At 32.4% G+C, this 17969-nt stretch overlaps 2 protein-coding genes across 2 annotated transcripts; both read right to left on the bottom strand.

The window, feature by feature from the left end:
* Positions 1-314: 314 nt before the first annotated feature.
* On the bottom strand, positions 315-1504 carry LOC131851869 (uncharacterized). The gene is made up of 2 exons (XM_059202432.1): positions 1251-1504; positions 315-634 (listed from the first exon to the last, which is right to left on the bottom strand). Exons 1-2 carry the CDS (start codon positions 1373-1375, stop codon positions 370-372), a joined length of 390 nt encoding a protein of 129 aa, XP_059058415.1. The 5' UTR covers positions 1376-1504; the 3' UTR covers positions 315-369.
* Positions 1505-2742: 1238 nt separating this feature from the next.
* LOC131851863 (uncharacterized) lies at positions 2743-5161 on the bottom strand. Its single transcript, XM_059202425.1, has 3 exons — positions 4964-5161; positions 4007-4273; positions 2743-3024 (listed from the first exon to the last, which is right to left on the bottom strand). The coding sequence occupies exons 1-3, from the start codon at positions 5066-5068 to the stop codon at positions 2908-2910; spliced, it is 489 nt and encodes a 162-aa protein (XP_059058408.1). The 5' UTR covers positions 5069-5161; the 3' UTR covers positions 2743-2907.
* Between the last annotated feature and the right edge of the window lie 12808 nt (positions 5162-17969).

Here is a 17969-nt window from a genome sequence, read left to right as displayed (position 1 = left end):
AATAGTAAAAATGAAAAGTGTATCCCTTTTATGACTAACTATTAAATGATCTTATTGAAATTGGATATGAAGATGGCTTTGAATCTGTTAAAATCTATCTGGCCTCAAAAAGCAGCTGACACAGGTAAAATAGCTAGCAATTCGTAAAAAACAACTGTATGCAACTTCTGTTCCATATATATAAATAATTAAACTACTTCTTTAGTACATTTTTCATATTTTTTAATTACCTCCTATCTATATCTTGCGATTGGTTCATCAAGACTAGCAGATTTGTTTCTATATTTTAATTGAAAAATAATATATAACCAATTTGAAGTCAGAATTTTTAATATGGCAACATCTTATTAATCTCTTATTCTTTGGTCTTTATTTCTGACGGAAATTAACTCTCCCGCTAATTATTTCTTCAACTCGCATCCTCTGGTGTGAGTTTAGCGGGTCTGGCGTTAGTTTTTGTATGTACCGTCGTGGGGGTATTTTGTGAGAGAGGATTCCTTGAGAGAATTCCCTGTGCACACGTACTCCATCTAGGGCGTTTGGCTGCAGCCTCTCAAAACTATGTAACTCCTTCATGAATTGCTTGCGCTGTGCTACACTCGCCCAGTGATAACGGTGTCGGCAGACCACTCGACTGAAACACAATATAATTTATTTAACTGTAAACGCATACAACCGATGGTCCGAATGTCACCTATTAACACGAAGCAAAAAACGTCTACATCGTGGCGTCCATGATACCCTGATGCTCTCCATCCTTAACCCTTACCCTATTACGGATGGGATGTCAGGGTTCTGTATTTGTGTAATATTATTTCATTGTTACAACCAAAATTGCGTGGCATTAGAATTACACCACAGTTGCATCTTCGTTCTATTTATGTATAAATATAAATGAAGATGTTGGATTGTCTAGAGTTATAGTAAGTATATTTTAACGCGTAGCTGCACGCTCCTATCCAATTTGGCTGGGCAGGGAGAGAAAGATGACGTACCTACATCGTCAAGGTGCCCGTTAAACTTACACCTGGATCACAAGTCCCAGGAACTGCTTGGAGTTTACCTCTCTGTCAGACATGCTTGTTTCTCTATGCTCGTGCATTAGAAAATCACTGACTGATATTGACTGTATACTGTATTAGTGATTTTCTAATGCACAAGCCTATATTCGCTGTTAGGCAATATAGAGTTCAATTTTTCAACCAACATTTCATAAATATTTTGATGAGGGAACTTATAGGGATACTTACTATGCCAGAGCCAATTTGGAATATGTAGGATGTACGCTAACATCTGACCGCGCCAACTCCGGAAATCCAGGGTATAACGGCACTCTCCTTTTGGTCTCTTCATGCGATTTCTCATAGACGGCCATTTTCCTCACGATAGTAAAATGCAAGTCGAAATCTTAAATTAAAAACAATGATACATATGAGTAATCACTGCATTTTAATTTAGGACTCGCTGCTTGCTATGCACAGTTCTTTGTTGATTCAGAGGGACGTGGTTGCTATAGAAACTGCGTTAGTGTTTACAGTCTTAGTAAATGAATGTTGTACGATATCAATGCTATACGTAGGCGAGGCTATATGTGGCGAATTGGCCTAATGTCCTGATCATCATAATGTATGATTTTTAATAGATTATAAATGGCACACCCCCCTGTGTTAACGGTTTTCGCTGGCAAGGCACCGATGGAGAATAAGATGAGGTCAGGTCATCGTAAAAATATCATCAAGAATTTATCACGTCGGTTTCCAGATTGAACCGCATGGAGGTCAACCTTACCATCCATCCAGCATACAGCTAGCAATGTACCATCATTGCTAGCTGTATGCTGGATCATTCATTTTACTAATATTCCCCTTTTCCCCGTACTGTATTAATTAACCACCATCATTTCCAAAGGCCACCATAGTCTACCTGTTGATCCCGATTACTACTAGCCATTGCCTTGCTTTCTCTTTATTATTTATGAGTCGGCGCAGTTTGTCTTTACCATACAAAATTATGCATTTGTAAGAACATTTTACGTTTTGTCTAATCAACATATAATATCTAGTTAGATAATACTGTTGTGGACCATCGGAGAGGGAAGCAGAATAATTATTTCCGGCTCGAGCCGAGGTTCGAATCTTTAGCGGCGCCCTCAGACTAAAGTCGTATCCGTCAGGCGGGAGTTAGCCTTCAGCCACTCCATAAGTCTTTCCGCAGGTTTGGAATGCCATCAGCAGTCTCCTCCTATCGTCCGGTAAAGCTGTAAAGGCCAGCTGTGGCCAACAGCATTATAGTCCGAAAAAACAAAATCTATGTTCTTATCTGTTTATGGATAACGATGTAAACTTAATTAGCAACCAACCAATTATCTTGATACAATTGAATGTGCTCAGTGAATACGCTCAAATTAGTGTTAAACTGTAGAAGGCAAATTACACATCATTACGCCATATTAGAATACATTACAACATTTAATTTATTTTTATTTAACATTTATTTACTTTATTAATTTTATATGAATTAAAGATGTGGTATTACATTAATAAGAAAAGGCACAACTGGTAAAAATATATGATTAAAAATTACAATAATTTTCATAATGAAGAATATATTACTCAAAATATTTTTGTATTTAGTGTAAATAATTTCTTGAAACTTGACTATTTGGAAACTATGTAAATAAACTTTTTATCAACCCATCAGAAAATGATATAAGCCACTAACAACACAATAATGTAATTATGAAAAAAATTCAATTCAAAACAACTCAATATCAAATTAACAGTTTATTAGTACAGAATAATATTATTAAATCTACTTCCAGGTGGAAATATTGCAATATTCCCTGAAGTTATTGATAAAATATACGCAGTATCCCTTCAGCTATTATTTACACAGTTGGTGTTATGTTCAAGATGTTGCAGACACTGCCGCCACTCTGCTCTTGCAAACACAGTCATTAAATTGATTCACTAATACTGAGCACAACAGCGACTTATTCGCATTTGCACTGTAGCAATCCAGTACCTGGAATAGAAATGGATGTTACATATTTAATCTTCCTAAGTTAATTCCTAAACTAAGCTCACTTAGTTTTGATATCAATAAATACATCATTTTATTCGACGGCCTCTGTGGTGTAGCAGTTTAGCACACAAAATAGTTGCGGCTTTGATTCCTCGCACTATGCAAATATTTATATATGATTGTTTGTATCGGTCTGTGTGTTTTCTATGTATAGTATGTATTTAAAAAATTTATGTATTTATATCTGTAGTCTAGTACCCATAACAAGCTCTGCTCAGCTTGGTACTAGATGACGCTGTGTGAATTGTTCAGGTTATTATTATTATCACAGAAAGGGTTAGTCAAAGGTATTGTCAAATAACTGTGTGGTGAAAGTTACACTCGCCATGCCCACATTTCGCTGTGTATATGAAATACAATGTGGCAAGGTCAATCCCTAAAGCCATGCCTCGTAATAAATTTAATGAGTGATGAAAACAAAGACATTATACCTGTTTTCATCACTTATCAGTCACCGCTGAGTCTATCAGATATAAGAAACAAACCAAAGATTTTTATGTTGGCCAGATTTAAACTTGTAACCTTTTACAGTTATGTGGTTAAAAACAAGGCCATAATGCTCTCCAATAAAAATTATTTGTGGAAGACTAATGTAGTATATATCACAATAGTAACTGTATGAATATATAGCACATAAATTGTGTCATAAAATAAATATTTTCTAGCAAATTCCGGAATTATAACTATAATGCAATGAAAAGAAATTGCAATTTATTTATGCAGTGCACCAGTGGATGATGATAAAATGAGGTCGGGACAGTTAATTCCAATTTTACCACAAATTTATCACCATGGTTTCTAAGGGGGTACATGGAGGTACAACCTGACATAACATGCTAGCAATGGGGTTATTAGTACACATTACCAACAATCCCTCCCCCCCCTCAATATATTATTATAATAGTCTAAAACCATAGTTTACCTTTGCTTTTTCATCCTGACAAGGTGGTAATTTACTAGTGATTTTGTCTTGCTGTGCCAGTTCAAATAAATCATTGGCTTCTTTCAATGTCTTTTGGTACTCGATAATCATGCCTGTAGTTATTTTTTCATGTGCCCTCTTCAAGTTGTCTATACGGCGATTCCAGTACGCCTCCTCGGCGGCATTCTCATTTTGCCGCTTCTGAGAGTCGTAATATGGAGGTGGCGCGTATTGTGGTGGAGGCGCAGACTGTGGCTGCTCTGCTTGCTGTAAAAATTAATTCAGATTCTATAGCTTTTAATACAATCATTTCTAATATTGTAAATGTGATAATGAGTTTCCTTATTATTTTTATATTATAACTGGTCCCAACAGTTTAATTTTGGCATATAGAATAAAAAATTGTATACATATTTTGTTTTTTATCTCAACCAAGTAGACAAAGTTATGGGAAGAAGCTCATGTTTTAATAAAAAGCAAAATAACATTATTAATACATACATACTAATATGTGTCTGTAATTAAGGAATAAAGAATTAATCTATCTAATATGTATGTCCTAAAATAATAAATATATCCTAATATTGAGGTACAATATAAAAAAGAAATGACAGGTAGGAATGGAAATAACATCACAGGATATATATGTATTTAATATTATAACATTTTATAGATATTGAAATTGTATGGATATATAAATTGTTAGTTGATCTTCTAAGACTTTATTTGATACTATATTATGACCATAAATAATCTGTCATCAAATGTTCAACTAAAACATTTAATATTTTAATGAGAATATAACACATCATTCAACTTGCGGATATTATAAACATACAAATGGATGAATTTTATAAATACATGAAAATAATTTACAAATATTTAATACATCACATTATTTTGAAGTAACAAAACTTGACATTGATATAAATTATGTAATGCAGCATGATAATTTACCCTAGCACTCAATTGAGCCTGTATTCGGTCTAAGGCTTCTTGGGACACTTGTATGGCATTTTCGTTGTCAACACTTATTTTTCGAGTACTTTGTGAACCACCCATGTTTGTAAAAATATTTCTTTAAAATAATTTTATCGGCAAATCACGTCAAATAGACATTTTTTGACTTTACATAGACCAGTGACAATATAGAGCAGTTTAAGTTACACAGATTAAACACGAAACGCAACAGATCATATAATCGTAGACAAATGTTTATTACAGAGTACGGGGTTTAGGTACATAATTTTCGCAAAATGTCCTAAATTTAATCTCAATTACATTTGTCCCAATTAATTTTAAAACTATATGCAACATGTTGGACCCACATTTTGTTTAACGGCAATGTGTTTTGTCTGTAGCTAATTACTTTGTTTAAGTAATGATTGAACCAAAGGAAATTGAATCTTATGTTAATAAAACTGATGAAATAAAAATATATTTGTCTCCATTATATGATCCGTTGTAGTTAGTTTCACAATAAGAAGCCCCTTTTCTTATTATAAAGATTCTAGTTATATTAATATAAAATCTTTATTAATCTTAAACGGAACTTGTATTAAGTACAAAGTGGAGTACAACAAAAATTTATGTTATTACTCGTATAATTTATGATTCTATTCAATTTGTGCCATCGCTGAATAATGGGCATTATAATGTCAAGCAATATATCGTGTTAAACACCCTTAATAAGACAACATTTACAGCTATTCAACAATAGATGGCGCCGTAAGTATATCTACTTGTTAGTCTGTTATTACATAAATACATACAAAATTTTTGTTCTATAACTTATCATAACAATTTGTTATCGTATGTATTATAAGTACATATAATCAATATCGATCTGAAACACAGCAGCAATACCTACATGTGAAATTTTATTTCACCACAACAGTAGTAGCTACAATATGCATCGTGCAAATTTACTAGGTACTTATTTTATCACTGGATTTTTAACTGATATATCTACATATTTAGATGGACTTTGTTCGATTGATATGTTGTCTAAGTAATTAGGTATATACAATAATTAAAAATATAGTCTAATGTTATGTTCTAAACACCACACCAGATGGTAAGTGAACACCACTACGACATCACGTTATCATATGACGCCAGTGTTACCGGTCACGCGTTGCAATTCGATAGTACATTTGCATAGATATTATGTCCTGTAATTTCCACTATCTTATCAAGCGATACACATCTTACAAAGCAAGCTGCTTGGCGGCTTAATTAGGTCTCACCTAGCTTACGTAGAGACGTAGCTCGGTAAATATATAAAGAGTTTGTAATTAAACAATACAATGTCATCAAATTTGTTTTCTAATGTCTCATTATTACTAGGAATCAAAACAGATATCTAAAACTAATATATCTATATACATATATACGACGTCCCTATGTATGTTTAAATGTTTAAAACTACGCAACGGATTTTGAAGCGGTTTTTTTAATGGATAGAGTGATTCTAGAGGAAGGTTTATATATATATATATAATACATATACATCCGTGGGAAGCCGGGGCGAGTAGATAGTTACCTATAAACGCGAAAGTTTGTGAGTATGGATGTTTGTTACTGTTTCATGGAAAACAAAACTTCTGAACGGATTTTGATGAAACTTTACAGTAATATAGATTACACATAAGAATAACATATAGGCTATAAATCTCACGCGGATGAAGCCGCGGGCACAGCTAGTATATTATAAGAACCAAATTTTGGAATGGTTTATAATTTTTAATGACTATAATGGAATGGTATTTATTTTGGACATTATATTTTTATGTTTGGTTTTAATTATTTATGACTTTTTATAAAAAATATTATTTACACATTTTGCCTGCGTTAATAATATCTATATGATGTGAGGTACCAGTGGAGGATGATAAAATCAGCATAATGTCAGATTATTTAGCTTAACCCATCATGTAAAATGCCCCTACCTATAATTAAAGTCAATGATGTCCATGGCTTCCGCGTGGAGGTCAACCCGGCATAGACATTCAAGCAATTGTGTCACTGGTCCCAATGACTATCAATTTTCTTTCCATAGACACTAATGTTTTCAATTCCCGTGGAACTTCCGTTTTTAGTAGGTATTTGGAAATATAAAATTTCTTGAATGTCCGCGTCTTAAATTACCCTTATGTTATTGGTGTGTTTCAACATATTCTTTTTTTTTGGACGTGATCACAGCAAATTGGAGTTCTACTGCTAGTTCTTTGTATATTTATCTATATAGATGGCAGATTGCTTTAATATTTGATTTTCAGATCTATAACACCCTTTCTTTTCGAACAAAATCGTTGTTTCGAATTTCGAAGCAATCTTCAGCAATAGATAGAGTGATTCCAGAGGAAGTTTTATATGTATAATACATGCATATTATAGTAAAGAAAATTTCTTGCTCATTCTTCTTGTGACCAGTCTGCGGTCTGAATGAGTGGTAGAATAAAAAAACTATGGCTATTCAAAAATGTTTATATTAATAAGTTTATTTGAATAAAGAATATTTCTATTTTTGTATAGACAAGTCAGGAAACCCAATATAATACTTTATAGTTGAAAATAATTTTGATTTAACCTTTGTTTATACTGATTCTAGTTGTTTGTCAGTCAGCGCGTGACCACGGCTAGTCCGACCTAGTCGAAACGTCTAGAGAGGTAAAATACCTTCATTTGGCACTGGCAGTGCAGCGGTTTTACCGCGTGTAATGTATAGTCTATGTGTTATTCTGATGTGAGGTTACCTTTATTTGGCACTACTTATGCCCGCGGTTTAACCAACATGAAATTTATATCCTATGTAGTTATGTATTTATTCTGATATATAAGACATACTATTATAAAGTTTCATTAAAATTAATTAAGTAGTTTTGTGTAAAAGCAACAAATATTCAAACATTCCCACTCACAAACTTCCACGTTTATAATATTAGTAAGATAAAACTATTCGTGCTAACAATATGATTAAGAAAATTTATGATTATGGATGTTTGTTACTAATTCACGCAAAAACTACTGAACGGATTTTAATGAAACTTTCCAGTAATATAGCTTATGCATCAGAATAACACATAGGCTATAAATGATAATATATATAATATAATATTATTTTTTATTGAAATTTAACGCGGATGAAACCGCGGGCACATCTAGTGTGTAAAAAACACGAATGTTAAAAAAAAACATCTTTTTAAATCAATTATATTTATAAAATATTAAGTTTACGAAGTTCCTCAGGCAAAAACATTTTTATTTTTACATTTGCAAGTGAGGAATTTTGGCGAATCGAACCCCTTGGTGAGTCGTGACGAGAGGTGCGGGACTCGGGGCACAAAAACTGACCACGATTTTATTGGGTTTAACATAACCGGTCGAGCCGGTCGTCGCCGCCGCGCCGCGCCGCGCCGCCGCTATCATCCCGCCCGGCCCGTACTTTCTTTTGTCTGATTGGAATGCGATCCGGCACCGCAGCCACACTGTAATAACTTGCATTCAATTTTGTAAAATTATTCATTATCATCATCATCATCACTTGACACTTCACTTATCAAATTTTGTATAATAATTATATTTATACAACTGGTACAGGTTTTTGATATTTGGTTTATAGATATAGGCTTCACTACAGTCCACTTATTAAATTTTGTAAAATTATTTCATTATACAACTGGTACAGACATTTGTTTTATCTTATTGATATTTGGCTTATAGTTATGGATTTCACTACCCAATCTTCTTCTTGGTCGTTCTTCTTGATGACTCAGCTTTTTATTCATTTCTATTTTATTCCATTTTACTCATACAGAGGAAGATTGAGATCCGTTTCATGTATTAATTGCGAATATTAATTTCAGTTTGATTTAAGATTCTATAGGGTTGGAAATTGTCAAGTATCGCCCGATATATCCGTATGTTACATTACCACCACGTTCTATTAAATCACTTTACTTATATTAATGGTATTCGTTATAGTTAAGCATATTTTTTAACATACAATAATCAAGTAAAATATGGTAAAAACAAAATAAAATATAGTAGAATATTCAAACAAAAATATATTTTTTAGTACTGTTTATTGGTTTAAAATTTTTTAAAGCTTATATTTGGAGAGAAAATGTAAATAAGTCTTCGTAATATTTTTTTTGCTGCCACTATTGTCACTATACAGCAATTAAATCTTAGTAAATACAGAAACATACAGGAATGAAGATAAAATATAACACTTTTCATCGTTTTATAGAGCCAGCCTAGATTATACGAGAAGTATTAGAGAACTTTTAAAAGATTTATACAATTAAAATTGTTCGGGTAATCGGCCCTTTGCCTCATTGGATGTAATGATACATGGGGTACATTGTAAAATAGTTCACACACACACATAATTTTGACAGTTCACAACATTAGAGCCGAGGTCTACTACAAAAGTCAGAGATATTAGTCGAAATGTATAAATATATATAATAAGGATAATTTTTAAAACCGAACGAATCACAATATTTTATTTGAAAAAGTAGTTTAAGAGCGCGTGCTGGATCGCACACTGTTCCCAATCGCGCATCGCCCTGGCGCGCCAGGCAAGAGCTCTCGAGTCTTGAGCCTTCTAGTACAGATACATACCTATAAATATACTTATAGTTACTCACCGTACACTAGCATTATAATAATAAAATTGTACTTCAATACTAAACTTATAAAGAAATAGAGGTTTTAATACAAGTATGTAATATTATGTTATCTGTGACACAAGTAAACTTTAGAACTACTGCATCGATTTGAGAAATTATTTTATTGTTTGTAAGACAAATTATTCTAGAATGACATAAGCTATATTTTTACGTGTATAATATATTAATGTATACAAAACATACAAGGTTTTATGAAGGTTGTACTTTGTGGGACTGTGGGACAACCAGACGAAGCCGGTCGGTGTCGTAGAATATACTAAATATATGGCCTAAAACCATAACTAAGCCTGTCAAACATTGCATGCAGTCACAACATCAACTATAAACGCAAACGAGAATAAATAAATAATTAGATTAGACTCAAAAAATATTTGAAAGAGATAAAATATTAATAGAACTTAAAAAATAAAATATTTACATACAACTAATAAAAAAATGTTATTACAATGTCAGTGAATATTTGACAGATAACTTGTAAATAAAATCAGGGCCCATAGTGCTTTTATAATAATATTATGGTAACCCTTTATGTAAGACTATGGAATGCAAATAAATAAATACATAATTAAAAAATACAGATGAGGACAAACATATAAAGTAAAAATTTTATTACCGTAGTTTTTCACTTCGGTAGAAAATTATAGTGATACACAATAAAATACAGAAATAGATATTGATTTACTGTTATTTAGTTACTTAGTGTATTTATTATTTTGACTAACGAATTAGTGCTAGTTGGTAGTTTGTTTTCAAACATTTCAACTTAAAAATGTAAAAATAGAACTAAATTATTTAAAAGAGCAACACGCAAGTTTCTTTCTCGTTCTTTTCGTAATGAGACAGCTTTCCTAATTAGCGATAGATTAAGAAAAAATAAAATAATGACTTGAATAGTCATTATTTTATTTTTTCTTGTTCAAAGTGCTTAAATGTAGGTTTATTTAAATAAAGTACTTTTTTATTCTATATACTTTATAATTTAACTAGCTACTCGCCCCGGCTTCGCCTGGGTGTACATGTATTATACATATAAACCTTCCTCTTGAAATCTATTAAAAAAACTGCTTCAAAAGCCGTTGCGTAGTTTTAAATATTTAAGCATACATAGGGACGGACAGACAGCGACAGCGACTTTGTTTTATTAATATTATGTTATCTGTGGTTTTATACTATGTAATTATAACAGGTACATAATAAAAATAAAATTGAGAATATCCGTCGTTTCGTAGATGTATTATTCATCCTTACTCGTTTTATCATAATGTATATATTATATGAGTGAGATCTATTTTCCTTTCTATTCTATATTTATGAGTCATAAATTCATATGTGATCCAATACGACTGATTTATTTTGTTACCAACTCTAATTGTATATTTTAGCTCTTATGATCTATGTTTACAGTTTACACATACATACAATTATAAACTTGTTAGAAAACAGCACCAGACGAGTTTCTTCTCCATTCTTCTCAGCTCAATTTGCATTATGAATGTTGTAGTAGAAATGTAATAATTATATCAATATTCTGACCATGAAAAACAATTAAATAATTAACATTTTTTTTATTTATTTATAACACTTTATTGTAGCAACATAATGACTATCATTTTTTTTTGTTTATGTTACACTAAAAGGCGGTCTTAACGCTAATGTAATTTCTTGTAGACAACCTTATAATTTATATATCGAAAGGTAATAAAAACAAAAAGAATGTTTATTCAAATAAACTTAACAAGCACTTTTAAATAGTCCTTCTTTTTCCACTACTCATTCGGAACTCAGATTCATCGTAAGAAAGTGTCACTTGCGTAATAATATTAATACGCATTATTAAGGATACATAGTATATAGTATAGTTTACACGATCATATATATATATATATATATATATATATAAAACATAAAATATGAAACCCATAAAATACATACAGACATATTAAGAACCGAAGTCTTTTTTGAAGTCTGTTGTCTGTGAATAAAATGGACCAGACTTATATTAAGGTTATTTGATTAAAGCTTCTTCTTGTTATAACGTAATCCCACATACAGTGCTTGGTAGTTCAGTGACTTCAATTATTATAAGTGCTAAGTATCTAAGTAACATGTTAAGTGCAGGATCAATAAAATATCAAATAAAACTGAAGTTTATTGCAACTTACGTACCTGACTTCCACTTACCATGTACTGATTCTTAAAACATTAAATTTAGATATATTATAAAACATGTAATTTTAGGATTCTGCACATTATACCATGTCAAGTTGACTTCCACGCGGTTTCCCCTGGAAACCACCATGATAAATTCCTGGCAAAATTGCCACGATGGGCTAACCTGACCTGACCTCATGCTTATCTTATCCTCCACTGTTGGTGCAGGCGGGTTAACCATTTCGTTATCATCAAATAGAATATAATTAACTAAGAAGGTAAGGGGATTGTTGCTAATATGGACTAACAACCCTATTGCCAGCAATGTACCACGTCGAGTTTACCTCCACGCGGTTTCTCCTGGAAAACATCGTGATAAATCCCCGGTGAAGTAGCCACAGGGAATGTTAAAGTTTACAACAACAAAGAACCAGTTTACAGGAGAATGTTAAAGATATCGTGGAGGGATAGAGTGCGAAACGAGACTGTTCTCCAAAGAGTACAAAAAAAGACAGAAGTACTAAACACCATCAAACGCCGTAAAATGCTATAACTGGGTCACATAATGTGGAATGAAAAATACAGTCTACTGCAATTAATAATACAAGGGAAAATCGAGGGTTGCCGAAAACCAGACAGACACCGTACTTCCTTAAAAAACCTCAGGCAGTGGTTTGGGTTGAGCACCAGGTCCCTTTTCAGGACCGCCGCGGACAAAGTAATGATCGCTAACCTCCGATAGGAGATGGCACCTAAAGAAGAAGAAGTGGCCACGGTGGGCTAACTGACCTGACTTATGAGCAATCTTATCCTCTACTGGGCCGCGCTAGCGTAAAATGGTGGTGGTGGTAGACGGGTGAACATTCCATTATCATGAATAAAAAATACTTAACTGAAACTATTAATATCCAAGAAATAGCAATAATAAAACGAAGTGCTGGTGTAACGACCCACGCAATTTATAATTACAACGGCTTAAGACATAATATTAAAATTATTTTCACATAAAACGGCTATGCATGTAGGTATCACACGGCGTGAAGAGTCCTCAACAAAATGCAGTTAACAGTCATCTCCGCCGTAGCATTTAATATTGCACGCTGGCATGCGTTTATGGCGGAACACAATATAACTGCATATACCATATGCTTGGTAAGATTGTCATTGAGGTATTATATTCTAATTAACTAGAGGGGCAGATATATTGCACTGCATTCAAACTTTATATTAAACAAATGTTATATAAAAAAGCCTATTATAGGATAGATGAATTTATAGATGATAGCAATATATAGCAAGTATAAGTTTATTTGCGGACAACATTATAATTTGTTTTTCATACTGCTTTCTTGATATATGATAGCGTAGCGGCTTTTGTATTGATTGCCGCATGCATCCTCATGTAAAGTGCGAATACTGTAACTACCATATAATAATTTTTGTAGCTGTGACGTGGTCGAGTGGAATGAGTAGTCATGCTCACTAAAATGTCCAGACATGTGGCGGCGTGGTGGGCCGGGTCATTGGGCTCCCTAAAATATGGTCGAGCGCAGTGATGGCTGGCTCATCCGTCATACTCGTGAACGAGTGCTGCTTGTAGGGACTGGTCTGCTCTTATCACTACGACTGATTTAATCTTATTGTGTTTTTATATTTGAGCCTAAATAAATTAGTGTTGGTTGTTAGTTTGTATTCACACGTTTCGACTTGTAAAATGTGAACTTACAAGGATTGTTTAAAAGAGCAACACACAAGTTTCTTGCTTATTCTTCTTGTGATAAGACAGCTTTCCGAATAAGCGGTAGATTTAAAAAAATGTTGACTATTCAAAAGTGCTTAAATTAAGTTTATTTGAATAAATGATTTTCTATTCTACTGCAACTGCGGCATTGTCGCCACAATTACCTTACATATAGATTTATTAGATATTTTTTTGATAATGGAATACTTGTCTCGCCTGCGCTAATGTTATGCCGACGTGGGTGTTGTTACCTATGTTAAAATTATTGCAATTTTTTTTATATTATTATATATATTTTATCTGGATTATGAGTATATTTTGTTTTTGTCAGTACTTCTGGTTGCAGCATCATGAATGAGCATATATTTATCAGGAATTCATGACAATAGTTTCCACGTCGAGATTAACCTGTACTTACTGTACATTATTAGTAATCACTCGTCCAAGTTAATAACAATTGCATCCTCTTGTCTCACCAGATCCAATATTTAAAGTGACACCTGTGCATCGTTAATTACTTACATACAAACTTTAGAGAAGAATTTTTCGAAATTATAGTAATGTATATTATAAGAAGTAAGCGTCGAAACAAACAGACTTAAACAGCGAACAACAAACAATTGTTTTTTATATGAATCACATAGTTTGATCCTTGTTTCATTCCATTTTTATTTTTCAAGCTATATTACTGTAAAGTTTCATCTAAACCCGTTCAGTAGTTTTTGCGTCAAAGAATAACAAACATCCAACCATACTCACAAACTCTCTCGTTTATAATATTAGTAAGATATAATACCTCAATGGCGACTATTAACCACATTTGGGGGCAAGTATATATCCTCAAGTAGGTACGGGCTGTCAGTAATTTGACAAGTGGACCTACAACTTAATTGCAATTTATGTGAACAGCGTATCGTGGTGCAATTTTGCACGATGCCCGCGAACGTTTTGTACGGACGTAGGTATGCATAAAATTCGAATTATCCGTGAAGCGTCTATGATTAATTTAATCTATGGCCATTAACATTATGGTACTTACTCGATGGTTATATTATTCAAATTAATTTATCAACTAGTATTTGTGTTATGAACAAAGCATTAAGTACTTATATTATATGAAGTTGTAATTTAATACACGTTTAATAGAAAGGAAGATATGATTATGCTTTAAAGAAAGATACAAATCAGACAAATGATTAAGACAAAATCTGTAAAATTCTTTGTCAGACATTTATGTTTCGACGAACCATCAAAACTTATTTGCGTATACAAATTCAAAATAAATATTTTAATTAAAGATATATAGTGAACAGTGGATTTTCTGTAATAAAACATAGCGTTTAATCAGAGACAATATAACATACACATAACATAACATAACACTTGCTGACCCGCGCAACTATATCTGCATGCACACTTACTTGGCATTTATATACATTCCGTTCGATTTACATAATCTTTCTAGCCTAAATGTTATTCTGATATATATAAGCTATATTACTGTAAAGTTTCATCACAACAGTAGTTTTGTGTGAAAGAGTAACAATATCCAGCCACACTCACAAACTTTCGCATTTATAATATTAATAAAATTATGATAAAATAACAACTTGAAAGGAGGAGATGAGGTAAGATAAGATCACCTAACTCTAATAGAAAAAGTTTGCGAACAAATAGATATGTTACTTGATGAGATTGTAAAAGGAAATATCCTTAAAAAAATACTGTATTATTTTTAATAGCCACATCATTTTTATTTATTAATTTGAAACAATATAAATTGTGTAAGATAACAAGGTGTGAAACATAATATATAAATATAAAACGTAATAGTATCTCGAGAAAGTAATTTTTGTTATGTGCAATAGGTCAAGAATATCTCATTAATCATCAGATCAAGAAATCTTTACGGTCATCATTGTAATAATCATCTATGGAGTTGTAATACCACAGATAATATACAATTACATAGTAATAAAATAATATTATATAACAATAAAAATATCTTCAAGTAGTTTTTAAAAAAGTTAAAACTGCAAATAGTTTTTAATCCATTTGGTAAATTTGAAATGAGTTTGTACTTTTACAAATCTACAGATTCAATTTTAAATTCAATTAGGGTATGTAGTGACATACGGTAAAAAATGAACTAAAAATTTGAAGGCCAATTTTATTGTCAACACGAGATATTCCTATTAAATTAAGAAGGTGTTTCTATTAAATGTTTTTTGATACTTCATCTTTTCTTTACATAGTATAAAATAAAATCGCTGTCGCTGTCTGTCTCTATGTATGCTTAAATCTTTAAAACTACGCAACGGATTCTTTTAAATAGATAAAGTGATTCAAGAGGAAGTTTTATATATGATATAATACATTAACACCCATGCGAATCCGGGCAGAGTAGCTAGTTATTGAATAATAATCTATTGGGTAGGTACTTTAATAATGAATACAAAACATTTCTGTTTATACCAATTTAGTCAGTATAAGCACATATATACAAAATATGAATCCCTTTGTTCGAATCACTACGAATAGCACTATTTAATAATATATTATTATTACCAGTCGACCTCACATTCAATAACAATCGATTTCTACCTGCTTCCAGCGCGGCTTGTCAGTGCTCTTGTCTTCTCGCCCTTGCTTTTAAAAGAACGCCTTTCGAGAGCCCTATCACATTCGTAACAAACTCGTCCTTACCTTAACGGAATACGATTACAAATGCAATGAACGGTACGTTTTATTTGTCCAAAAATAACCAGTCATCGGAATCATCGCTGGACCGCTTTTAAGCACAGGTGCTCGTTCAGAAAATAGAAAAAAACAGAGTCCCAATCCGGACAATTAATGGATTATGTGTATAATAGGATCGAGCGCATGCGTAAATGTAACCATAAAGATTGTAACGTCTTTTCCGACAGAGGTGGCACAACTTTGGATTTTATATTAATATCATAATATAAAATCCAAAGTTGTCCATCATAATATCACGGTGTTTGGGAGGGATTTTTGTGTTTTAGTATCTGTTGTTATCTTTATTATCTATTTTATAGAGTTGGATAATTTGCAAACGAATGCTTTATTCGTACCAATATATGTACCCGTGATTAGGTACTACTTGTGAACGCCGATCAAATGCTGTTTTTCAACAATATTATACAAAATCTCTGCATGGTATAATATTTAAACAAATAAAATTAACAATCATTCATTTATGAACGTTTTTTGTATCAATATTTTTACCCGTATTACATATTGGTAAAAATAAAAAAGAAAAACTATTTAATAGAACTAGTAAAAAAAAACAGCACTATATAAGATACAGATAGGAAATAAAATTTAAAAATCGAATAATATAATGAAGGCCGAAGTTTGTTTGTCTATGGTTTGAGAATCGTCTGCAGTCTGTGGTGTGGCCGCATATCTTTACCTACACCGGACAGTTTCGTCTCGCTAGACGTCACGATTTATGGATAGAAACAAGGGTATTTGACCGCCTCCGTTCATTTATCAAACCTTCTTGTAACTAGTGTGGCCAACTCTGTTAATGATTTTTTCGGGATTTAGTGGGGTAAAAAATTAGGACGCCAAAAATATAGTGATGATAGAAAAATGTGTGTAATAATTTTTATAATACTATTAAACTTACATTCTTCTTTCTATGCTTCTCTTATTAGAGTTTACTAATGTAGGGAATATATTAGCTTCTCTGTACTACAGTGTGTAAATATATACAGAAATGAATAACTATATGGGAACATGAATAAATAAATTATATATATAAAAAATCGGAACAATTGGCGTCTTGGCGAGTACTTTAGTCGGGACACGGAACGCAAAGGTAATCGGGATATTGCCCACTGGCCCGCGCGATTTTGTCTGCGTCACATTTGTCCTGGGTTTTACAGCGGTTTTCATTTCAACTTCTCTTCCGATAAAAGAAGAAAATCAGAGTCGTAGATTTCCGACTCAGAAAATCCAGATATCACCCCCTACAACCTTACAAAATTTACCCCTTTATAAGTATAGATTATAACTTGATATTTATATTTGATTTATTAATCTGACATTTACTAACAAATCAAATTATCTTTATTTTACGGTAAATAAAGGTAAGAGGTAAATGCCTTTATTTACCATAAAATCTTCTTAACAATATAAATACTGTACATGCTAAAAATTTTAATGCCTATTTTATTCTCAATCAAGATATTCCTATTAAATTGAGGCAGTTGGTGACTTTACTGGTTGTTGGTCTATATATAGGAACATAAAACATGGAGTGAGCGGAGTTGGCTATGCTAATTCGCGTTCGCCACGGCGACATCCAGAATCTAGTTCGTAGAATTGATCAGCAACAGAAACC

The sequence above is a fragment of the Achroia grisella genome, unplaced genomic scaffold (assembly GCF_030625045.1).
Source record: "Achroia grisella isolate CSIRO2021 unplaced genomic scaffold, CSIRO_AGI_Agris_v1 utg808, whole genome shotgun sequence".
In the NCBI taxonomy this organism is placed as follows: domain Eukaryota; kingdom Metazoa; phylum Arthropoda; class Insecta; order Lepidoptera; family Pyralidae; genus Achroia; species Achroia grisella.
This window is presented reverse-complemented; position numbering and strand designations above follow the sequence as displayed.